Source organism: Pipistrellus kuhlii, unplaced genomic scaffold (genome assembly GCF_014108245.1).
Source record: "Pipistrellus kuhlii isolate mPipKuh1 unplaced genomic scaffold, mPipKuh1.p scaffold_m20_p_34, whole genome shotgun sequence".
Classification (NCBI taxonomy): Eukaryota; Metazoa; Chordata; class Mammalia; order Chiroptera; family Vespertilionidae; genus Pipistrellus; species Pipistrellus kuhlii.
The window spans coordinates 5,588,427-5,613,470 of NW_023425534.1; the positions used below are offsets into that span (position 1 = coordinate 5,588,427).

At 52.9% G+C, this 25,044-nt stretch overlaps 1 protein-coding gene across 1 annotated transcript in view; it reads left to right on the forward strand.

The window, feature by feature from the left end:
• The first annotated feature begins 4,943 nt into the window (after positions 1 to 4,943).
• TNFRSF8 (TNF receptor superfamily member 8) overlaps positions 4,944 to 25,044 on the forward strand; it is a 46,529-nt gene continuing 26,428 nt past the window's right edge. Inside the window, exons 1-5 of the mRNA XM_036460842.2 lie at positions 4,944 to 5,028; positions 11,164 to 11,277; positions 18,828 to 18,980; positions 22,529 to 22,622; positions 23,017 to 23,177. Of these exons, the coding sequence (XP_036316735.1) occupies positions 5,025 to 5,028; positions 11,164 to 11,277; positions 18,828 to 18,980; positions 22,529 to 22,622; positions 23,017 to 23,177 (526 nt within the window). The 5' untranslated portion in view covers positions 4,944 to 5,024. The remainder of the gene's footprint in view (positions 5,029 to 11,163; positions 11,278 to 18,827; positions 18,981 to 22,528; positions 22,623 to 23,016; positions 23,178 to 25,044) is intronic.

The following is a 25,044-nucleotide window of genomic DNA, read 5'->3' on the forward strand; positions in this document are numbered from 1 at the left end:
CAAGGACCCAGCCCTGCCCACACCTTGATTAGCCTGCTGCGTGTGAGCTCACCTGGACGGGTGCCCAGGGAGGGATCCTTAGGAGGGGGCGTGCGTGAGTGAGGCCTGAAGGAGGAGTTGGGGTGTTCTGGACGAGGGGACGGAGGTGGTCAGGGAACCAGTGTGTGCAGGGCTGCTGGAGGGAGGGTGTAGTGGGTGTAAGCGGGGATGGGAGGAAGGCTGGGGGGCCGGGTCTCCTGGGCCATCGTCAGGACGGTGAGCTTCATGCCTCAATGGGTTGAAGCCATCTGAGTGTCTTCCATGGCGGGCGGGGAGGAGAGGGGAGCAGATGTGTGTTTTGAAAAGGTCCCTCTGGCCTTAACCAGTGTGGCTCAGTGGCTAGAGCATCAGCCTGTGGACTGAAGGGTCCTGGGTTCGATTCCGGTCAAGGGCATGTACCTTGGTTGTGGGCACATTCCAAGTAGGGGGTGTGCAGGAGGCAGCTGATGGATGTTTTTCTCTCATTGATGTTTCTTTTCTTTCTTTTTAAAAAAAAAATATATATATATTTTATTGATTTTTTACAGAGAGGAAGGGAGAGGGATAGAGAGCTAGAAACATCAATAAGAGAGAAATATCGACTAACTGCCTCCTGCACACCTCCCACCGGGACCTTTCAGTCCGCAGACAGACGCTCTATCCACTGAGCCAAACTGGTTTCAGCTCATTGATGTTTTTAACTCTCTATTCCTTTCCCTTCCTCTCTGTAAAAAAAACAATAAAATATATAAAAATAAATAATAATTTAAAGAAAAGACAAGGTCCCTCTGGCATCGCACTGTGAGTGGGCTATGGGGGATGGGGGTGGGTGTGAGGAGACCCTTGGGCGGCCGCTGTCAAGATCAGGCAGTAGGGAGGTGAGGGAGAGCCGATGGATCTGAGGGCAGAACTGGACAGGAGATCCTGGTGGGTGAGAGGCTGTGCAAGCTGACCCAGGCTCACACCGCCTGGCTATGTGGCTTTAGGCAAGTTTCTCGACCTCCCCGTGCCTCAGTTTCCCTGTCTGTGAAATGGGATAGATAGTAGGTATAGGGTGGGGCCTGGGATTCTGCATTTTGAGCAAGTTCACCTGCTGGCCCAGGTTCCTCACCTTGAGTAATAGAGGGAAGGGCCCCTCCGGATGGATTTGGGGTGCACCTCCCAGCTCTGCCCAGCTCCGGCCCCTTTGGATATGTTGTGTCTGATTGTCCTCTCCCACCCTGGCCCCCCCCTGCTGTGGACGCTCAGCTGCTACAGGTGTGGCCGGCCTCCCTTCCCCTCCACGCTGAGCCAGGTGGGGCTTTCTGAGAGTGATCTGCACCAGGTTTTACAGGGAAAACCAAACCACCCGAAACCAGACGGCCCAGAAATGGGAAGGTTCGGGCCTCTCTCTCTCTCTCTCTCTCTCTCTCTCTCTCTCTCTCTCTCTCTCTCTCTCTCGATGCCGCTAAGGCTGAGCCACAGCCTCTGGTTGCACAGCTCATCACTTGGCGGCCACCTCGCTCTGCCTCGAACCTGCCGGGGAACCCCACCCAAAAGCCCCCCCTCCAGGCCTCGGGCTCCCCCCTCCCACTCCCTGCTCTGTCCCCGCTTCCCTCCCCTGCCGTGGCCAGAGCCCAGCCCAGCTGTGTCTCCGCTTCCCCTGGGGCAGCGGGAGCGGACGGGCTGTCCGGGGCTGGGCCCACGGCCAGTGGGAACTGGTGGGGCCTTGACACTCAGGAGGCCAGGCTTCCGGCTGCCACTGCCGCAGATGCCCAGGCTGCTGCCCTCTCTGCCAGGAGCTGGGGTGGGTGAGGGGCCCCTGTGGTGGGCAGTGGGAGGCCATGGGGGCGGGGCAGTGGGGAAGATGGGAGAGAAGGCAGAGAGAGTGATGAATGGGCTGGGCCTGGGGCAGGAGACTGGACCAGTTTTTGGGGACCACAGACAGTGCTGCAAGGGTGAAGCTCAGGTCCCCAGATGCCACCTCTGGGAAGGTGGGGTGGCCTCCCCACGGGAGCCATAGCCCCTGGAGGGCGCTCAGGGCCCACCCAGCTCTCTGCGCACAGTAGCTGCTCCATGTGCTTGTGTGGCGGTCAGGGGTCAGCTGACTCGAACTCAGCGCCTGACCCCCCATGAGGTGGAGCTTGGGCGGGTCTTTCACCTCACAGACTGGCTTCCACGGTAACAGACTAGCTTCTAACAGGGCTGTGGGTTCAAAAACCGCCTTTGCTACTTCAACATGTGTGCACGCACTGACCCCGTTTTCTGGGTGCCTGTAAAACGATGACATCATAGACAACATCAACAAAAAATCCCCAGTATCTGCCAGAGAAGGAGTGGGTGGGGGGTGGGGCTGAGCGATGCCCCCACCTCAACCCCACCTACGTCTCTGGGAATGTCTGGGGGAGCTGGGGTCCAGCACCTCTGTAGGTTTAGGGGGCCAACCCCTTTCCCCATAAGCCCCGTATGAAACGGAGGCCCACAGCCCTCTACTCCCTTGGTGTGGCTCTGATGGGCTACAATTGCCTCTCTGGCCAGCAGGAAGGCAGCTCCCCCTGGTGGCAAGCCTTGGCCTTACACAGATTTATTGTTGAGCTGCTATTTACCTGTGTGGTTTTATATTATACAATGGTTTTATTCCTCTCTCTTTATGTATATACAACATCATCTTGTTGTTGTTGTTGTTCTGTTTTACTGAGCCATTTGCAAGTGTGTGGCAGACATTTTGATCCTTCACCCTAATCAAATCAGCATCATCTCTGACTTAAATTCACACTCAGGCATTCGACGTGGGTAGAACATAATCAGACTTAAAGTCCCCGTTCACATTTCATCAGCACCTCAATATTCTCCTCTACAGCGATATCTGCCTTCCACCTTCACTCCAGGTCCAACCCAGACATTCCATTCTGTCATCCCGTCTCTCATCTTCTTTATTCTGGAAACATTCCACAGCTGTTCTTTGTTTCATCTTTGGCATTTTTAGAGCCCAGGCTAGTTGTTTTGTAGAAATTCCTTGTGATTTGGTTCAGATTATGGACACAGATACGATAGGCCCTTCTCAGGACATTTTTATTTAACACTAGAGGCCCAGTGCATGAAATTCGTGCAAGAGGCTCGGTCGTTGTAGCTACGGCTTCGTCTGGAAGATCATCCAGAAGGATGTCCAGAAGGTTGTTCAGCTGTCCAGTCTAATTAGCCTATTACCCTTTTATTATTATAGACTAGAGGCCCGGTGCATGAAATTCATGAATGGGTAGGGTCCCATCGCCAGGTCTGGCTGGCGATCAGGGATAATCTGTGGGGTTACTGGTGGGGTGACCAGGGGGCCACCCCTGCTGGCATCCACCTTGGCTGGCCTGGGGCCTGTGGGCTGAGGGCAGCTCCTGCGTTGAGCATCTGCCCCCTGGTGGTCAGTGCCAGTTGTTCTGCCATTCAGTCGTTTTGCATATTAGGCTTTTGTTATGCAGGATAGGATGGGGGAAGCCTGTGGCTCAGAGAGGAACGGGCACACAGGAAAGCCCCAGTGTCCTCTCTGCACTCGGTTGCTGTGTGACTTTGGGTGGGTGACTTTCCTCACCTGTGACGAGGGGGGGGTGGACCTGGCCCCGAAAGGCTGGGTGGCATAAAGGAGATGTGTGCCTGGGGCAGTGATGCCAGATACAGCGCATTCCCCGTTCTCCGCCCTGTACACCCCTCCAGTGGCCTGGGGTGTGGCGGCAGGAGGTGGAGGGCAGCCAGGCTCCCCACCTCTGTCCCCCGGGCCCTGGGGAGCCCGTAGCTGTCGATGAGCTGAGCAGGCAGGCCGAGCGGGGGAAACCCTGGCTCAGGACCCAGAAATTTCCCCGCACTCAGCAGGCCTGGCAGGGCTGAACCCTCACCCCAGCCCGGCCTCCCGCAGGCTTCCACGCTCATATGGTCAATGCTTTGGGCCAGGGGGTCCTGGCAGGTCCCTGCCCCTGGAGAGGCCCAGCAGCCTGCTTTACTGGAGGGAGGAGGCCGGGCGTGTATGGGCAATGTTGTCATTGTCATTGACGTGTGCAAACATCAGGTTATCTCTATTACTTCAGTTTTATGTGGTGATGTTTCAGCTGAGCAAACAAAAAAAATGTGATACACACTCCACATACCCACCCACCTCCTGTTGCACGGGCCTCCTGGCTGCTCTCTGAGCTTAACAGGAAAATGTATTCACTTTTCACTCTTCCCTTGAGTGGAGAGAAGAGCAGAGAAGCCCCTGAGGCAGCCAGGCGTCTGGGTGGGGGTAAATGGCTTCTGCTTTCCTCCCCTCCTGACCAAGAGGGCCCCACCCCATGCATCCCATAGGTGGCCCCTCCTGTCTGTCAGGCACCATCCGGGCTGCTGTAGGTACACTGATGGGACAGGCTCCCTCCCACCTGGTCTCCCCCCCCCCCCCCCCCCCCGCCCCCGAGCTCCTGGTTGTGGGTTGACAGAAACCTGCTTCAGGCCCCACTTTCGTTCTACCAGGAAGGACAAAAGACTTTCCCCAAAGTCTCAGTAAGACTTCCCTCTCTCTCTCTTTTTTAAGATCTATTTTTATTTATTTCAGAGATGGAGGGAGAGGGAGAGAGATAGAAACATCAATAATAAGAGAGAATCATTGGTCGGCTGCCTCCTGCTCGCCCCATGTTGGGGATTGAGCTGGTAACCCTGGCAGGGGTCCTGACTGGGAATCGAACTGGGATCTCCTGGTTCATAAGTTGAAGCTCAATCAGGGAGTCTTGAGCTATGGAGGCTGGAGTTCGAGGAGAAGTGAGATCAGGTGTTTCCGACTTGATTTCTCTTTGGTAACGTGAGGCTTGGTGGTAGGCCTGGCCTTGACAGTGAGTGGAGACCTACTTGGTCTCCTAGGACCTGAGGGTCAGGAGGGAAGATGGGTGTCTGGGACCCACTGGGCCTAACCAGTTTGTCTTACTTTCCAGGGTCGAGCCCCCACGGACCCCTGTACTGGAGACCCCAACCGCTACTATGACAAGACTGCCGGGAGGTGCTGTTACCACTGCCCTATGGGTGAGTGGGTGCTGGGCTGGGGAAGGGGGATTGGGGTGTGGGGAAGATGGGAGCCAATGTTGTCATTGTCATGTTGGCTATCGACTCTGAAGGCCATCCCACCATGAGTTCTTGTTTTTGTTTTTAAATATATATACGGTATATATATATATATATATATATATATATATATATATACACACACACACACACACACACATATATATATAAAAAGCATAATATGCAAATCGACCAGACGGCAGTACAACCGGTCGCTATGACGTGCACTGACCACAGGGAGCTGCCTCCAGCCCACAGGCCCCGATCGCCCAACGGGGAAAGGGGAACTGAGGGTGGGGCCGGCTGCTGGGGAAGATTGGCTCTGATTGCAAGTCAGGCCTAGGTACCCTACCCATGCATGAATTTCGTGCACCTGGGCCTCTGGTATTTTCATCTCTATCTCTATCTCTATCTATCTCTATATCTATATCATGATTTCAGAGAAGAAGGGAGAGGGAGAAAGAGATAGAAACACCAATGATGAGAGAGAATCATTGATTGACTGCCTCCTGCACATCCCACACTGGGGATTGAGTCTGCAACCCGGGCATATGCCATGATAGGGAATCAAACTATGTTCATGGTTCATAGGTCGACGCTGGCCGGGCTGTGAATTCTTGTTTTTGATTGACAGCTGCCCCTCATAGGGCATGTGCTATATGTGCACTAGGTTGAGATGGTCACATGCATTTCTTCGTCTCATCAGATCCTCACCATTATCCGTTAGGATTCCTGTTTGCAGATGAGGCTATGGCAGTGTGCTGCAAGGTTAAGTGACTTGCCCAAGGTCACAAACTGGGAAATGGAGAACTGGCTGGGCTGGGGCCAGGGCTCTGTGCCCCCAGAGTCAAGCTGTCAATACTCCCCTGACCGCCCTCCATTTCTGGGCCTGGATGCGCATCCTCTAGGCCCCCAAGCGTTGCCGTCTGGCGGGGGACACTGGGTCATTGGGGGCCGATGACCTGAGCTGGGCAGGAAACCTGGTCTGTCTGTTCCCAGACCCCGAGGGCCAGAGGAGCCCATGCTCAGGCCAACAGAGGGCCAAGAAGCATTTAGGGGAAAGGATTTGGTATTTTAAAAAAATATATTTTATTGATTTTTCACAGAGAGGAAGAGAGAGGGATAGAGAGTTAGAAATATTGATGAGAGAGAATCATCGATCAGCTGCCCCCTGCACCACCCCTACTGGGGTGTGCCCGAAACCAAGGTATATGTCCTTGACCGGAATCAAACCCGGGACCTTTCAGTCCGCAGGCCGACACTCTATCGGATAGAGTCTATCCACTGAGCCAAAGTGGTTTTGGTGGATTTGGTATTTTCTATTTCTAAAAATTGCTGTCATGACAGGAGAAAAAAATAGCCTTTTTGGCCTTTATTTTGGGGGTTAAGGTTGGTTTTGAAGTAGATGTCAGCTGGGTCCCCGTGCTTGTCTGTTTTTAGTGTTTAGGGCCTCACTGCCTAACTGGCTGGCCACCACCCATCCATGTTCCTGCCCGTCCACTCATGCATCTTTTCATCCACTCACAGCTCATCCCCTGGCTCTCCTGCCATCTCCTCAGATCCCCTCCTCCCAATCCCATCCCTCTTCCCATCCCCTGTCCATCTAGCTGTCTGTCTCAGTTTGCTCAAGCTGCCACAGCAAAGTACCAGAGTCTGGGGGGCTTAAGTCACAGACATTTATTTTCTCGAAGTTCTAGAGGCTACAAGTCCAAGATCAAGGTGCTGGCAGGACTTGGTTTCTGGTGGGAAATCTCTTCTTGACTTTCAAACAACTGCCTTCTCATGGCTGAGAGAGAGGGGGGGGGAGGGAGAGAGAGAGAGAGAGAGAGAGAGAGAGAGAGAGAGAGAGAGAGGAGGAAAGGAGAGGAGAGAAGAGAGGAGAGGAGAGGAGAGGAGTGGAGAGGAGAGGAGAGGAGAGAGATCTCTTTCAATAAGGCCACCAATCCTGTTGGGTCAGGGCCCCATCCTAATGACCCCACTTAACCTTAATGACCTCCTAAAAGTCCTGTCTCCAAATACAGTCACATTGGTGGTTAGGGCTTCAACATATGAATTTGGAGGGGACACAGCTCTCCCCCTTCCATTCATCCCCATCACCTCTCCAACCCCTTTCCATCTACCTGTCCATGTAGCCATCAGACATTGTTTATGGCTCCTTCTCACAGCGAGGCCACTGGTCACCTTTCTGCAGGAGCTGCTGTGCTTGGTGTCCTCTGGACCTACTGTGAGCTTTCCCATCTCTGGGCCTATGTCCAAGCCTGTGGGCACCAGGGATGCCCACCCCCACTGCCCCCCCCCCCCCAGCTCTGCACCCCTTCAGGAAGCCGGCCCTAACCAGCCTGCTCTGCGCTGTGTGGCTGGTAGCACCCTGCCTCTCCTGAGTCCACTGCAGCCAGCTTTCTGAAGAGTGGCCCACTGGCCCTCCTGCCGTCTCTCAGATCCTCCTCCCCTGCCATCCCTCTTCCCATTCTTCGGGCCACCCACCCCCTATCTGCTGTCTGTCTGTCCCACGATCCAGCTGCAGAGAGCAAGGCAGACACTTCCCACATCCTCCGGCCCCTGTGACCCCAGCCTGAGGGGGCCTTGCCAGAGGGGTGGGGAGGGAGTGACATCCGGTCCCAGCCTCCCTCCTCGTAGACGCTATGGCTTGGGAGGAGGGCCCCTTTCCCCCACGCCCTCAGTGACTGGGGGCGCCGAGCACCTCCTGCCGCTGCGGTGGGAGGGGCATTTTGGTGGAGTTTTATTGACCTTGTGCTTCCGGGCAGACAAGGGAGGAAAAATGAAAAACCCTCAAAAACCCCTTCCTCGGCGTCGTGGGGAAATTTCTGACATTTTGCTGCCCTCCCCTCCGCCATCAGTGCTCAGCTGTGGGGCAGGGCGCGGGGGCGGGCTGGTGGAGGAAGGAAACGGGGGCCTCGGGACTTTGAAATTGAGATGTCAGATGTCACCGAACCCAGCCTGTGGCCCAGGCCCCTAACGCCCTCTCCTGCATCCTTGACAGCTGATCCCAGCCCTCCGCTTACACACCCCCGGTGACGGTGATGGGGAGCTCACGCACTGCTCCTAACCGTGGCCGGGACTGACGTCAGAGGGCGATGGAGCCCTGTGCCTGCCTCTGCCCTGAGTGGTCCCTGCTCAGGGCACTGCTCCAGGGCTTCCCTGGCCCAAGTCCTCCCGTGTTGGACCAGGATCCTCCTCAGCATGCTCTGGGCCAGCCACTGTGCCAAGCCCTTTGCCTACCTATCTGCTCACTGAACCGGATCAGAGACATGGGCTGGCAGGGATTGGTCCATGGCCTTGGGCCAGCAAGTGGCTCGGGTGGGGCTCCCCTGTGGCCGTCTAACTCAGAACCCCAAGCCCTTCCACCTTATTTGGTGCTGACCCCCATGGCATTGCATCTGGGAGGCGGCAGAGCATATCCGAGAAGAGCCCAAACCCCCCACTTACTCTGCACCCTGCTTCCAGGATCAGCCCCCTGCTCGGGCCCAGAGCCGCTGCCTGCAGGGAGGGCCCCCTGCCCAGCGGTGGGGGGACTGTGTGACGCCAGGCCTGGTGCCAGCCGGAGAGCACGGTATGACTGGGTCCCACCTGTGCCAGGAGCTGAGGGTTTCTCCCAGGCGGTGAGCAGGGAGGAGGGGAGGCCTGGCTGGCCCACAGCTCCCCTCCCCGTTCTCCAGGGAAACAGGAGAAACACCGGGCAAGCATCTTTCACCCCCAATTCCAAAGCCAAGGTCAGAGCATCTGAGGGCTCAGAGGAGTCCAGATGGTCACCTCCACTCTGGTCCCCGAGCCAGGACTGCCCGGGGCCACTGCAGGGGCAGAGGTGGGCTGGGGCGCTTCCCTAAGAAGGATGGCCTGTGGGTTGGGAAGCCCTTCCTACAGGCAGTTAGCATCTAGGGGGCGCTGCTGGGAGATGGGGAACACGCTCCTGGGGACCTGGCCTGGAATATTCAGGGGGGCCTGGCTGGAATATACAGGGGCCTGGGGCCCAGACTCAGTGCGGGCAGTTTGTGGGGCCAAAGCAGCTGGGGTTGCCTGACCACCCCGAGGCTGAGCTGCGGCAGCGCAGGGACGGAACGTTGGGACAAACGGCGCGTTGGGGGTCAGAGCCCCGATCAGAGGCCGGAGCAGGTGTGGCGGAGGCGGGAGGGGACGGAGGCCACTTGGGAATCGATTCTGAGAGCAACACCGCAGCGGCAGCCTCGGAACCACCGCTGTTTCTGATTGTGAAAGTGATAGCGGGGAGACCTCCGTGGGATCCGGGAAAGAAGAGGAGAGAAATGAGTCACCCCCATGGTTCTTAGGCTCCGTGGCTCCAGGCCCTGCGGCCTGTCTGCTCTCTGCTCCGGCCACCTGCCCTCCCTCGGGGCCTCTGCCCGCGCCTCTCCGCAGCCCCTTCTGTCCTGCAGGCCGGGCGAGGCCCCAGACCGGGGCTCCCCCGCCACCCCCCACCTCCTGCTTTACTCTCTTCAGTTTGCATCCCCGTTGGAAGCGAATGTGCTGATTTCCACGTGACGTGCTGCCCTCTGTCCCGGGCTGGGGGTGCACTCCCGGGGGCAGGTCCCCGTCGCCAGCCTCTCCACCAGCGCCTGCAGCGGGTGTGGAGCGGGGAAATTCCCCCGAAATGAGTCACTCGGCCTCGGAGCCTGTGCACTGAAAGCATCATTCTGAGCCGCGTCCACAGGCGCCCCCAGAATGGCTTCGGGGCGCAGGGGATGCGGAGAACCCCTGGTCTAGGGCCTTTGGGTTGTAACTGGCAGAAGCCTAACTCAGGCCCAAACAAGACGGAAGAGAAACAATGGGCTCACTAACAGAGAAATCATGGCGCCATGGATTCTGGCCTGATGATGTCATCTGAGTCCATTTCTCTGTGTCCGTGGCCTCTGAGTCACCTCCTCCTCAGGTGGACCCAGCTCCAGCTGCAGCACCAGGACAGGGCAGCTCGGGACCTAAGTTGCCCTTTGAACCAGGAAACAGTAAAGAGGGGGCTCTTTTCCGGTAACTTTTGTGAAACTCAGAGATGGGCTCATTGGCTGGCATTGGTCCCATGAACCAATCACAGCGTTGAAGAAGATGCATTCTGATTGATCTGCCTGGGTCACTTGCCAATTTTGAAGGATGACGTATTCTGATTAGTCTGCCTGGGCCATGTGTCCATCCTAAAGGATGAAGCATTCTGATTGGCCTGCCTGGGTCACGTGCTCAATTGGAAGGGCCATGGGGGACATCCGGGCTAGAACTCGCAGACATAAAGTGGGGCAGGACAGGAGAACACCCTGTGGACATCCAGGACTTTACCAGCCCGTTTGCCCCGCGCATTGGGCCTCAGCATCATGCCTCTCCCATCAGAGACGCTGGGTGCTTTGCCAGCCTCTCAGTCAGGCTGGGTTAAGCTCCTCATGCTCTGAGGACTATGGCTCCCCAGTTCCCACAATGCAGGGGACCCCGGGAATAATAAGAACAGTGCTCCTGCCCAGCCGGCGTGGCTCAGTGGTTGAGTGTCAGCCTATGCACCAGGAAGTTACGGTTCGATTCCCAGTCGGGACACATGCCCGGGTCGTGGGCTTGCTCCCCAGTGTGGGTGTGCAGGAGGCAGCCAATCAGTGATTCTCTCTCATCATTGATGTTTCTATCTCTCTCTCCCTCTTCCTCTCTGAAATCAATAAAAATATAGTAAAAAACAAGATAAAAACAAAATCCCAAACAGTGCTCATCCAGTGCCTGCTGTCTGCCTGCCCTGCCGTGGGACTTGACGCATGCTAGTCTTCACAATCCCTCCAATCCTCTCAATGATCCTATTATTAACGTGGTGTCCCTGCGGTCTCTGTGACTTGCCCAAGGCTACCCACTCAGCAGGCGGCAGCCCTGGAGTGCCAGACCCAGCTTTTCTCCCTCACCCGTGCTGCCTGCCTGCCTGCCGGGCCATCAGGGGCAAGGCCTGCCCTCCTGGGCATCAAAGCCTCTGCCATGAGTTGCGCCAACATGTTGGGGGGTTAGGCGTGCTGCTGGGACAGGCTTCAGGGATGAGAGTGGAAGGGGTGCCCCTGAGAATTTGCCAAGGCGGCCTGGCCTGGAGCTTCTCCGCTTCTTTTCCAGGGTCGTCCCCACAGCACCTGTGCCCGCAGGGGCCATCCGACTGCAGGAAGCAGTGCCAGCAGGACTACTACCTGGGCAGCGCCAACCGGTGCACAGCCTGTGTGACCTGCAGAGGTAAGAGCCGCCCTCCCCTCCACGGCGCCTTCCAGCGAAGCGGCCTGGGGTGGGGGGTGGGGTTGGGGTTCTGGGGAGAGACAGAACCTAGAAGGTGGGGAGCATCGAGATTTGGTGACTGCACTCTGGCCTGGCCTCCTGGTGCCTCCGTTACCACTCTAGCTTTGGGAATTGATACCAGCCATGACCTTATGCGCCCATACATTTTGGAGAGATTTAATTCACCTTTCCTCAAGGGAGGGACTCACATTTACTGAGTTTAATGTTTGCAGGACCCGTAGGGGAAGATTCTTTCCTTCTCCCTGCTTCCCAGTGAGGACACGGAGGCTGAGGGAGGTGGGGCCTTCCCTAAGTCACACGGCTCTGGTGAGGGCCACCTGGAGTGTGAGCTGAAGATCTGACACAAGAGCTTCCAGTGGAACTCTCTCAATAAGCGCCTTGTTGTGAATTTATTTTATTTTATTTTATATATTTTTTATTGACTTTTTACAGAGTGGAAGGGAGAGGGATAGAGAGTTAGAAACATCAATGAGAGAGAAACATCGATCAGGTGCCTCCTGCACATCTCCTACTGGGGATGTACCCGCAACCAAAGTACATGCCCTTGACCAGAATTGAACCTGAGACCCCTTCAGTAGGCAGGCTGATGCGCTGTCCACAGAGCCAAACCAGTTAGGGCAAGTTGTGAGTTTCTTATGGTGAATGTGGTTTGTGTGCTACCTGGTGTGTGTTTTGCTTTTGTGCGGGTTTTTTGAAAGGTGGTGGTGGGGAATGTGTTGCGATTTCTTGGCCTAATGGATATTCTTATTTCTTAGCATGCTTAGTGTATTTGAAAAAAAATGTATATTCTGTTTGTTCCATTCAGAATTCTACACATACCTATTAGGTCAAGTTTATTCATTGTATTATGTAAATAATACATATTAATAAATTATTATTTATTTATTAATAAATAAATGTAAATAATACACATTCTTATTTAGTTTTGTCACCTCCACAGAGGTTGATTTCTGAGGTAGATGTGTTAAAATCTACCTTCTGCCTGACCAGTGTGGCTCAGAGGTTGAGCTGTGAACCAGGGGGGTCACAGTTTGATCTTCGTCAGGGTACAAGTCCTGATTTCAGGCTCAATCCCCAGTGGGGGTCATGCAGGAGGCAGCCGATCAATGATTCTCATCATGGATGCTTCTATCTCTCTCTCCCTCTCCTTTCCTCTCTGAAATCAAGAAAAATATATTAAAAAAAAAATCTATCTCCCAATATGCTTGTTTTTCATTAGATTTTCCTTGTGTTCTCTTTCTGCTTTATAAAGGTCAAAGCTGTGTCATTAGGTATAATGTTCATGAACATTATGTTTTCTTGGCAAGTTGGACCTTTTATCAACATGAAGGCTACTTCTTTGTTCCCTTATAATGTGTTCGCCTGGATTCCATTTTTGTTTGATACTAGCATTGCCATTCTTTGTTTATGTGAGCATTTCTCCGGTAGAGCTTTCAAGTTTTAAAATGAATGACTGCATTTGATTAAGTGAAAGTTATATGTGTTCTCGACCCCAAATTCAACCAATAGAGAAGTATAAGGAAGAAAGCCTGCTCTGCCCCTCCCCCATCCCTGGATGATTGAGGCTTTTCTCTGTAGAGAGAAGAATGGGTAGGCTAGTAGCTAGACTACACATATACAGAAAGAAGGAATTTTTAAGAGGAGAAGATAATACTATCTATGGCATTAAAATGATTACATTTATTTATTTATTAATATTTATTAATTTTTTGGAGAGAGAGGGAGAGATTTGTTGTTCCGCTTATTTATGCATTCATTGGCTGATTCTTTTATGTGCCCTGACTGTGGATGGAACCTGCAACCTTGGTGTATTGGGAGGATGCTCTAACTAACTGAGCTACCTGGCCGGGACCGGAACTTTTTCATCTTACCCAACTGAAACTCTGTCCCATTAAACGTTAGCTCCTCAGTTTCCCCTACTCTTGTCCCCCACCCTTTGGCAACCACCATTCTACTCTCTATGAGTGGACTACTCTAGGAAGTTCATGTATGTGGAATCATGTAATTTCATCCTTTTGTGGCTGGTTTACTTCACTCAGTATAATATCCTCACGGTGCATGACGTGGTAGTAGCATGTGTCAGAATGTCCTTCCTTCTTAAGGCTGAACAACAGTCCATTGTATGTTTATTTATCCACTAGACTCGCACATGTGTCAAACACAAGGCCCGCGGGCCAAATCCGTCCCGCCAGGTCTTGCAATGTGGCCCGCACCGCGCTGTCATCACTGCACTCCGCTGCGTTTCCATCACAATGACAGTTTATGACTGTTCAGTAAACCATTCGGCCTGTGATTTAGGCTGGATTTTAGATTTTGGCCCCTTCTCTGATTGAGTTCGACACCCCTACACTAGAGGCACAAATATTTGTGCAAGAATAGGCCTTCCTTTCCCTGGCTGCCGGCACTACCTTTGCTCCAGCCCAGAGCTACGTTTCTGCCTTCCCATGCTGCCCAGAGGCCCAGAGGCGCTTGGGGCAGGGCTGAACGCCTGCTTCCCTCCCCACCCCCAGCTGCTGGGTGCCTGTGTATGCAAATCAACCCACCATCTTTGTTGGGTTAATTTGCATATGCACTCCTGATTGGCTGGTGGGTGTCGAGAAGGTACAGTCTATTTGCATCTTTTGTTAGTGTAGATATCAATGGACACTGGGTTGTTCCACCTTCTAACTACTGTGACTATTGCAGCTGTGAACATAGGGGCCACGTATCTTTTCAAGTTAGTGCTTGGATTTCTTTGAACAAATACCCAGAAGTGGAATTTCTGGGTTATAAGGTAGTTTTATTTTCAAATATTGTTTCCCATAGTGGCTGCACCAATTTACAATCCCACCAACCAGGCGTGAGGGTTGGTGGGATTGTAAATTGCTCTATTTCCTCTGAGAATATTAATTGTTCTGACACTAAAGGCTGTTATTCCTGTGTCTGCTTCCTCAAGCTTAGTGTATTTTTTAGTTTGGGGCTTTTTCGTCTCCGTGCTGGTTTCCTCTCATGTTTTGTTTTTGTTTTATGTTTTTTGCTTTAAAAAAAAATATATATTTTATTGATTTTTTATAGAGAGGAAGAGAGAGGTATAGAGAGTTAGAAACATTGATGAGAGAGAATAATCGATCAGCTGCCTCTTGCACACCCCCTACTGGGGATGTGCCCTCAACCAAGGTACATGCCCTTGACCGGTATCGAACCCGGGACCTTCCAGTCCACAAGCTGACGCTCTATCCACTGAGCCAAACCGGTTTCGGCTCATGTTTGGTTTTAGTTTGCATGATGGATCTCAGGACTTGGGGGGCTTGTGGAGCCCACTCCAGTGGCTGTGGGGGAGGTAGCAGGGCCAAGGTCTGTCAGTGGCTGGCCTTCTGGGTCTGAGGGTCTTTTTCCCCCAAGTCTGACCAGCCGCAGGGCACCACCCAGATCCCTCCCCCAGAGCCTCCTTGGGGAGATGCGTGGCCCCAGCTCTGTGGCATCAGCGGGTGAGGAATCTGGGGACACTGACCCGCCTGGATGCTCCTGTCCTCTTCACTGAGGCCCGGCTCTGCTGGGCCCCCAGCAGAGACTGGGGCACCCCGGGGCTCTCCCAGCACAGCCTCTTGGACATATTTTGGGCTGTGGCCTCCTTCTTCCATCAGTCCCATCTGCCTCCCATGTTGGGGGGAGTCTATCATTTCTGGTTGGCCAACGAAGCCCCTTACTGTTTTCCAGAGATGTTTGTGTTCACTCATTCATTACTCTTTCCAGTGACTTTTCTATTTGAGATGAAATTCACCATTAACCGTTTTTTTTTCCATAATGCATTAGATATGGTTGGTATTTTTATTTCTTTATTTCTTTAAAAAATATTTTTATTGCCGAAACCGGTTTGGCTCAGTGGATAGAGCGTTGGCCTGCGGACTGAAAGGTCCCGAGTTCGATTCCGGTCAAGGGCATGTACCTTGGTTGCGGGCACATCCCCAGTAAGGGGTGTGCAAGAGGCAGCTGATCGATGATTCTCTCTCATTGATGTTTCTAACTCTCTATCCCTCTTTCCTCCTCTCTGTGAAAAATCAATAAAACATATTAAAAATATTTTTATTGATTTCAGAGAGGAAGGGAAGGGAGAGAGAGAGATAGAAACATCAACTGATTGGCTGCCTCCTGCACATGGCCCACTGGGAATTGAGCCTGAGACCCAGGCATGTGCCCTGACCGGGAATTGAACCGCGACCTCCTGGTTCCTGGGTCGACACCCAACCACTGAGCCATGCTGACTGGGCCTGTTTGGTATTTTTAAATGCTTATATGTGCTTAATTCAGCAAATTCTCAGGTCACCACAAAACCAAAGTCTATGAGATTTCAAAACACGGTCAGACTGCAAGCAGGAGAAGAAAAGTCAGTCATTGCTGTGGCTTGCTTTGTGCATTCTATAATGAATAACTACCAGAAATTATTAATGGAAAAAAGTAAACCTTCTTTATGTGTATCCTTTGCACCCTGCAGGTTTAGCACATAATAATAATTATTATTTTTTAAAATATATTTTTATTTATTTTTTACAGAGAGGAAGGGAGAGGGATAGAAAATTAGAAACATCCATGAGAGAGAAACATCGATTAGCTGCCTTCTGCATACCCCACACTGGGGATGTGTCCGCAACCAAGGTACATGCCTTGACCGGAATCGAAGCCAGGACTCTATCCACTGAGCCAAACCGACTTACGGCAGCTCCTTATTTTTAACATAATTGGGATATTGTTTGTAAAATTGATTTAGTTTGTAAAATTCACTATTTTAAAATATTTTATTGATTGATTTTGAGAGGGAGAGATCAATTTGTTGTCCCACTTGTTTATGCATTCACTGGTTGATTCTTGTATGTGCCCTGACTGGGGATCAAACCTTTAACCTTGGAGTATCAGGATGATGCTCTAAGCAACAGAGCTATCCAGCCAGGGCTAAAACTCATCATTTTAAAGCAGGCGTCTTCAAACTACGGCCCGCGGGCCACATGCGGCCCGCAGAGGAGTCTGATCCGGCCCGCCAGGTTTTTTGGCAGTGAGCGCAGCCGAGGTGTTACAGTAGGAATTAGTAGTTCATATAGTCTGGCCCTCCAGCTCTCTGAGGGACCGTGATCTGGCCCCCACTTTAAAAAGTTTGAGGACGCCTGTTTTAAAGTGTACAGTGCAGTGATTTTACTATACTGGATTCACCCTGTGCCACCACCACCACCATCAAATTCCAGAATAATCTACCTCCCCGCAAAGAAACTCATGACCTCCCAAGTCTTTCCTCCTCTCATCCCACCCCACCCACTTTCCGTCGCTGTGGACGTGTCTGCCTAGGACATTTCATGGAAGTGGAATCCCAGGCTATGCATCTTACTCAGCTGAAGTGTTTTCAAAGTTGATCTGTGCGGTAACAGGTGTCACACTTCACGCCTTTCCACGGCTGAACGTGACTGCATTGCGTAGATGGGCCACGTTTTGTTTGTGATGTCGGCGGACACTTAGGTATCTCTACTTTGTGGCTGCTCAGATCATGTGTGAGTGTCTGTGTAGACATTTGTTTTTAGTTCTCTCGGTAGATATGTAGGCGTGGAATTGCTGGATCATAGGTAAATCTATGTTTGGCCCTGGCTGGGCAGCTCAGTTGGTTAGAGAGTTGTCCCAATATGCCAGGGTTGTGGGGTCAATCCCTAGTTATGGCATATACGAGGCTCAACCAGTGAATGCATAAATTAGTGGAACAATAAGTCTCTCTTTCTCTCTCCTCCTCTTCCTCTCTCTCTCTTCCCCTTTCTCTCTCTGTCTTCCTCTCCCTTCCTTTCTCTCTTTCATATCAGTAAGTAAAATTAAAAACAATAAATCTATGTGTAATTTTTGAGAACCGTCAAACTGGTTTCTACAGCACAATCTGATGACTGTCCCACTAGCATGGTGTGAATATTCCCGGTTCTCCACACCATTGCCAACACTTGCTGTTGTCTGTCTTTGTGGCTACAGCCGTCCTGGTGACTGTGAAGTGGTATCTCTTTGTGCTTTTGGTTTGCATTCTCCTAAGGACTAATGATATTGAGCATCTTTTATATTGTGATTTGTATATCTTTTCTGGAAAAACATTTTCTTAAATCCTTAGCTCATTAAAAAAAATACTTAATAGATTTTTTTTTTTTTTAAAGATAGAACAGCCGTCATATATATATTGATTTCAGAGAGAAACAGAGAGGGAGAGATAGAAATATCAATGGTGAGAGAGAATAATTGATTGGCTGCCTCCTGCATGCCCCCTACTGGGGATCGAGCCTGCAATCAGGGCATGTGCCCTTGACAGGGGAATCAAACCCGGGACCCTTCAGTCCACAGGCCGATGCTCTATCCACTGAGCCAAACCAGGTAGAGCCTTAATAGATCTTTTAAAAGAACAGTTTTCAATTTATAGAAAAATTGGACAGAAAGCACTGAGAGTCCCTTAGTCTCTCCTGTTGTAAACACCTTGCACGGGTGCGGTGTGTTGTTACAGCTGTTGAGCCAGTACCTGCACGTGATTAACTCAAGTTCATGGTTCACGTGAAGGTTCCCTCTTTGCGTTCGAAGTTCTGTGGCTCTTGACAAACGTGTCATGTCCTATATCCACGGCTGCAGTGTTTACGGGGTCGTCTCAGCCCCTAAGTCCTCTGTGCTCCCCTGTCTGTCCTCCCCCTCCTCCCCTTTACCTGGATCCTGGCAACCCTGGTCTTACTGGCTCCATGGTTTCGTCTTTTCCAGAATGTCAGAGTTGGAGTCAGCCTTTACAGATTGGTCTAGGTTGGTTTCTTTCACTTAGAAATAGGTGTTTAATGTCCTTTTTGCCCGTTTTATTAAAAAAAATATGTTTTTATTGATTTCGAGAGGAAGGGAAAGGGAGAGGGAGATGGAAACGTCAATGATGAGAGAGAATTATTGATCGGCTACCTCCTGCACGCCCCATAGCAGGGACTGAGCCGACAGCCTGGGCATGTGCCTTGACTGGAGATCAAACCATGACCTCCTGGTTCATGGGCCGACACTCAACCACTGATCCATGCCGGCCGGGTGCCCTATTTTAAAATTGGGCCATTATTATTATTATTTAAAATATATTTTATTGATTTTTTTTTTTTACAGAGAGGAAGGGAGAGGGATAGAGAGCTAGAAACGTCGATGAGAGAGAAACATCGACCAGCTGCCTCTTGCACAACCCCCACAGGGGGTGTGCCCACAACCAAGGTACATGCCCTTGACCGGAATCGAACCCGGGACCTTTCAGTCCGCAGACCGACGCTCTACCACTGAGCCAAACCGGTTTTGGCCATTAATTTGTTTTTAATACCAGCTTAGTGGTCTCCACGGTCGTGGGCTGGGAGGTGACAGCCTCAGGACCCTGCCTGTCCAGGGGAGGCCACAGCAGCCCTCTCTCGTGTGCAGACTGTCCCTGGCGGGTCCTCTGGTTCCCTCCCCTGGTCCTGCCTCTGTCCTCTGTGACCCTCTTCTGTGTCCTGTAGACGACCAGGTGGAGAAGAAGCCATGTTCCCAGAACTCCCCTCGTGTCTGTGAGTGCCGGGCCGGCATGTACTGTGCCACGTCAGCCTCCAACTCCTGTGCCCGCTGTGTCCTCCACTCCACCTGCCCCCCAGGGACGATGGTCAAGTCTCCCGGTGAGTACCCCACCCCTAGCCAGGGCCTGAGATCTGTGCCCACACCGCACCAGCCCCGCCGACCTCCAGGTGACCCTGCACCTCCCATGGCCTCCCTGTGGGGCAGATCACAACTCCTTTCGCAATGATGCCACCAGTGCGCCAGGCGCCAGGGCTCCTGTGCCCCTGTGCCCCACCCCCTCCCCCGGGGCCCAGCTCAGAGAGACACAGGCCTGGCTGGAAGAGACCCTGGGATGGTTTGAGGCTCAGGGCACAGCTTCTCTGAGGCAAGAAGGAAACCCTAAGTGTCTGTCCTGGGAGAGTCCTGGGAGTCAGAGGAGAAGAGACCCAGCACCAGGCTGAAGACTGAGAAACGGCTTTCTTTTCCAACGTGTTGTGTGACCTTAGGCAGCTTCCTAGTCTTCTCTGGGCTTCTGATTTTCTGACAAGGAGGGCCAGGCGGCCAGGGAGGAAATAAGGGCCACGGGTCCTGGGTGGGCGCATGGAGAGGGCCTTTCGGAAGGGAGGCCGCGGGAGCAGGTGGGCGTCGGACCACTGAGCCCCACGGGCCGGGCCAGGGGACTCTTGTCTGAGAGCATGTGTACGTGGGCACTCCTGCTGCTGGTTTGTTGGGCTCCATGTCTGAGCTACATAAAGCAAAGAGAAGGCCAGGGCACGCTCCTTCAGCCTCACGGCCCCGGGCCTGTCTGCCTTCCCCTTTCCCGTCCAGTCATTCAGGGCCTTGTGGGAGGAGGCAGGGAAAGCGCACCCACCCCGCTGAGCCTCCAGCATGCGGTTCACACCAGGACTCCCCTCCCCCCGTGGTGTGGCCCCTCCTTCCTCCAGCCCAGCGCTCAGCACCAGCCCCCTCTGTCTGGGCCCCAGCTGGTCTGTCTCCTCTCAGTTCCGGGGATGGGCAGGATGTTCCCCTCTACCAGGCCTTTGCATATGCTGTTCCCTCAGTCTAGGACACCCTTCCCACCCCATTCCCTTAGTTCACGCCTACTCAGCCATGAGCTGAGCCACGCAAAACTCTCTGCTGAGGGACACGCAGAAGCCCGCCACCCGCGAGCAGGGGCAGCAGGGTGGGGTGGAAAGCGCTCCGGACTGAGCGTCGGGTGCTTGGGATTTCACGTAGCTCTGCACCTGTGCAGTGTGTTCCTAACTCTCTCTGGGCCTCAGTCTCTCCGTCTGTCAAATGCCTGGAGTTCAGTTGTTCCAACTCGGGGTGTGGGCCAGTGGTTTCCCTGTGATTGCCACATGGTGGCGCCAGAGTCCTCTCTTTGCTGCCCTTAGACCCACCCTGCCTGAGGCTGGCCACATGTGGTCATTGAGCACCTAGAATGTGTCCAGTGGCACTGAGATATGCTGTCAGTAAGAACATGCACGGATTTCAAACAGTGTAACAGAAGGTAAACCATCTCATCATTATTTTATATATATATATATATTGATTTCAGAGAGGAAGGGAGAGGGGGAAAGAGATAGAAACATCCATGATGAGAGGAAATCATTGATTGGCTGCCTCCTGCATGCCCCACAGTGGGGACTGAGCCTGCAACCCGGGGATATGCCCTTGAGTGGAATCAAATCCAGGACCCTTCAGTCCGCAGGCCAATGCTCCATTCACTGAGCCAAACTGGTCAAGGCTCTTTTTACTTTTTAAAAATTAGCCTCAGCTGGTTTGGCTCAGTGGATAAGAGTGTCAGCCTATGGACTGAAGGGTCCCAGGTTCGATTCCAGCCAAGGGCACATGCCTAGGCTGTGGGCTCGATCCCCAGTAGGGGGCGTGCAGGAGGCAGCTGACCAATGATTCTTTCTCATCATTGATGTTTCTATCTCTCTATCCTCTCCCTGCCACTCTGAAAACAAGTCAATAAAAATATATTTTTAAAATATTTTTAAAATTGATTTTGAGAGAGAGAGGAAGGGAGAGGGAGAGAGAGATAGAAACATCGATGAGAGAGAAACATTGATTGCTTGCCCCCTTCCAGGGATGGAGCCTGCAACCTGGGCATGTGCCCTGACTGGGAATTGAACCAGCAACCTTTTGGTGCACAGGATAATGCCCAAGCAACTGAGCCACCCTGGCCAGGGCTGTACTTTTTTCTTTAAAAAAATTTATATTTTATTGATTTTTTTACAGAGAGAAAGGGAGAGAGATAGAGAGATAGAAACATCAATGAGAGAGAAGCATTGATCAGCTGCCTCCTGTACACCCTCTACTGGGGATGTGCCTGCAACCAAGGTACATGCCCTTGACCTGAATCGAACCCGGGACCCTTCAGTCCCTAAGCCGACCCTCTATCCACTGAGCCACACCAGCCAGAGCAGGGCTGTCCTTTGATGTGGTGACTAGGAGATTTAAATGGCCTGTGTGACCTCATCCTATTTCTATGGAACAGTGCGCTTTGGGAGGGCTCAGCCTTTGGCTGCCAAACCCCGGCAAACGTCTAGGTCCCCCTGTGGGCTCTCCCACGGGGCAGCGTCTCTCCAGCTGTAAAACGGAAAGTAGTGTCTGGGTCAGGTTCAGCCCCCGCTGAGCCCCAGCTAAGAGCTCGCCCAGGCTTCCCGTTCCTGAAATTCACGGACTCCCACGAGGCGGACTGCATGAGCTCCACCCCGCAGGGAGGACATGGAGGTCCAGGCGGCGGGCACGTGGCTCAGGACCGCCGAGCAGAGAACATGGCGCGAGGGCTGGGAGGTCATCCGCAGGTCCTTTCTCTGCGACGGGACGGGGTCCAGAGGAGGAAAGGGACAGGGCATTCACTGGACACTTGCTGTGTGTCCCACCGTGAGAGAGGCACACAGGGCGAACGCTCTGTCCCGACAGCAGCCTGGGTAATTATTATTATTATACAGTGTTATTATTACTATCCTTTGCCTTGTCTGTCGCGGCTACAACACGAGAGAGGTGACGGGCACACCCAGGCCCACTTGAGGGCAAACGCTGTGAGTTTTCCTCTCCACTCCGCTTCCAGTTAGTCTTCAGGATTCTTTGGGTTGCAAGTGGCAAAAATCTTACGTTTGTGGCTCATGTAACTGAAAAGTCAGGGGACAGCTCTGGGTAGCTTCAGGCATGGCTGGATCCAGGCGCCCTGACGTTTCCTACCTCTCAGCTCTATCCCCTATTCTTAGGCGTCTGTAAGATGCCTCCCAGCAGCTCCGGGCTTGCTTCATACCCAACCTCAGTGGAGAGACAACGTCTTCGTCCTGCATTTCCAACAGCCAAAACCAAAACTCTGACATGGCATCTCAGAACGGTGTGTCTGAGGTCATGTGCCCGTCCCTGAGCCAGTCCATCTTGGCCAGGGGAATGGAAGAAATGGAAGGATTTGATTGGTCCATCCTGTCCCCATGGGGAAATGAAGGGGTGGTGGTGGAGGAAATCAGCCCTAAAAACAGACACTGAGATTGGGGGGACGGAGGCTGGGCTGGTGCGAACACCGGATGGCCACTGTGTTTGCCAAGTGCCCATCCGGACCGACTCTGGTTTGCGGTGGTAAAAGCTATTCCTGGAGTCCTCGGACTCCTCCCCACCAAGGCTGAAGGCATTGTGTCCCCTGCAGGCACCGCGCGGAGGGACACCGTCTGTGAGCCCCACTCCCCAGGGGCCAGCCCTGCCTGCGGCGAGGGCCGCGAGGACTGCAGGGCGCCTGCCAGGTGACTCCGGCCCTTCCCATCCAGCTGGCCTCCGTGTGGGGCTGTCTCCCACACAGGATGCCTGCACCATAGCTGGGAGGGAGAGGAGGGGCGGTTGGCAGGGGGGTGATTCAGCGCAGGGTGCCTGGGCTCCAGCGCATAGCAGTGAGCGTGGAGAGAGGCCATCCCTGAAGTCATTTATGGCCCTACTGTGTGCCTCCCCTGCCTTGATTTCTCAGGAGCAAAGGAGGCCCAGAAAACACAGCCCTGGCTCCTTGACCGAGGGGGGGCCCTGCCAGAGGCTGCAGGCAGGAGGTCTGGGGCCCCCTGCTCCAGAGAAACAGTCCCCCCTGAGGCCCGGCCTCCCCTGCCCCATCCGCAGAACCGTTCGTCCCATCTCTGGCTTTTCCCCCAGCGGCACCACCCCCCGGGCCCAGCCCGCCCTGACCTCAGCCAGCTCTGAAGCCAGGACCCCGCTTCTTGAAGGGGACACTCCTCCCACCCCCGAAGCGGATTCCAAAATGCTGAGGGCTCCCGATGTTCTTTCCTCCGCGGGGAAGCCCCGTCTGGATGCAGGTAATTTCTCCAATGCTGTCTGGTTGGTGGGTGGCCTGTGGGTGGTGGTCCGGGCAGGCAGGCCCTGAGTGGTGGTCTTTGCCAGTGTGGGGCAGAGAGGTTGGAGGCACTGAGATCCAGCATAGACAGTGGGGGCACCCACGCAATTAACAGCAGTTTGGGGTGCCTCCCGAGTGCCAGACTATCGGGGCGGAGCTGCTGCTTGCAACAGAGCAGGTGAGCCTCTGCAGGGGTCGGTTTTCTGTCCTCTTGGTTCTCATGGCGACAGGTTGGGGCCCCCAGTTCTCTCCTGTTTATTACTTAACTAGAGGCCCATTGCAGGAAGATTCCTGCAAGAATAGGGCTTCTTGCAGCCTTTTCCACTGCCTCTCACCCTCCTGTCTCTGCCACCTCACTCCCTTCTCTGCTGCTTCACTCCCTTCTGCAGTGCTTGGCTTCCTTCTATGCTATCTTCAGTCTTAGCTCTGCCATCTTTGTTGGATTAACTTGCATACTCACTCCTGATTGGCTGGTAAGTATAGTGGAGGGACGGTCAATTTGCATGTCTTAGTGTAGGTAGCCTCCCATTGTGGAGGTATGCCACACTGCTTATTTAGATAGATATTTGAGTTGTTTCCCCTTTGAGGTATAATGAATAATGAAAAATCTTGGCGTGAATGTATTTGTTCGTTTCTCTTGGGTTTTTGTTTTTTTTAAAATCACATGTAGGACTTCTTATAATTCTGGGTTGTGTCCTACAGTTGTGCTCAAATATGTCCTCCCACCCCGTGGCTTGCCTTCTCATTCTCTTTATAGAGGCTTTCCCTGAAGAGATGTTCTTAATTTTAACGCAGTCCATCTTTTCCTTTGTGTTGAGTGCTTTCTGTGATCTGCCTTGTAAGACTCTCCCTCCTCGGAGCTCTCAGAGACAGCCTGCATTTATTGTCTGGGATCATTATTGCTTTGCCTTCCATGTTCGGCTTTGCCCTCTATCCTGGTTTGTGTGTATGGCATGAGGCAGTGGTCATGTTAAAAGTGTCCATGTGGCTATCCAGCTGAACTAACACCATCTCACCTAATAAAAGAGTAATATGCAAATTGACTGTCACTTCAACACACAAGATGGCTGCCCCCATGTGGTCAAAGATGGCAGCCCCCATATGGACACAAGATGGCCACCACAAGATAGCTGCCACAAGATGGCTAGCAGGAAAGGGAAGTTGGGAGTGATCGGGCCTGCTGAGGAGGGCAGTTGGGGGGAATCAGGCCTGCAGGGGAGGGTAGTTAGGGGCAAACAGGCTGGCAGGGGAACAGTTAGGTATCAAGCTGGCAGGGGAGTGGTTAGGGGGTGATCAGGCTGGCAGCAGAAATGGTTAGGGGCAATTAGGAAGGCAGGCTGGTGAGCAGTTGGGAGCCAGCAGTCCTGGATTGTGAGAGGGCAGTCGGACATTTCTCAAGAAGTCCCAGATTGGAGCCAGATTGGAGAGGGTGCAGGCTGGGCTGAGGGATACAACAGCACGCCCCCCCCCCCCCCCCGCGCACAAATTTCATGCACTGGGCCTCTAGTTTACCAAATAAATGGTCCTTTCCCCACAGTTTTGCATGCCAGCTTTGTGTACGTCTAAAGCCCATGTCTTTGTGAGTGTGACTCTGTGTGGGTGTCTCCTGTTCCACGAGTCTTCTTGCCTATTGTGTGAACACCACACTCTCAATTCCTGTAGTTTTTCAGTCCGTCTTCATGGATGGATGAGCAACTTGTTCAGCTCTGTCCTTCTAGTATTGGCTATTCCAGTAATTTGCATTTCCATGTACATTTTTAAAGTTCGTTTTTGATGTTTTTTTAAGTTGATTTCAGAGAGAGGAAGAGAAAGGGAGAGAGAGTCAGAAA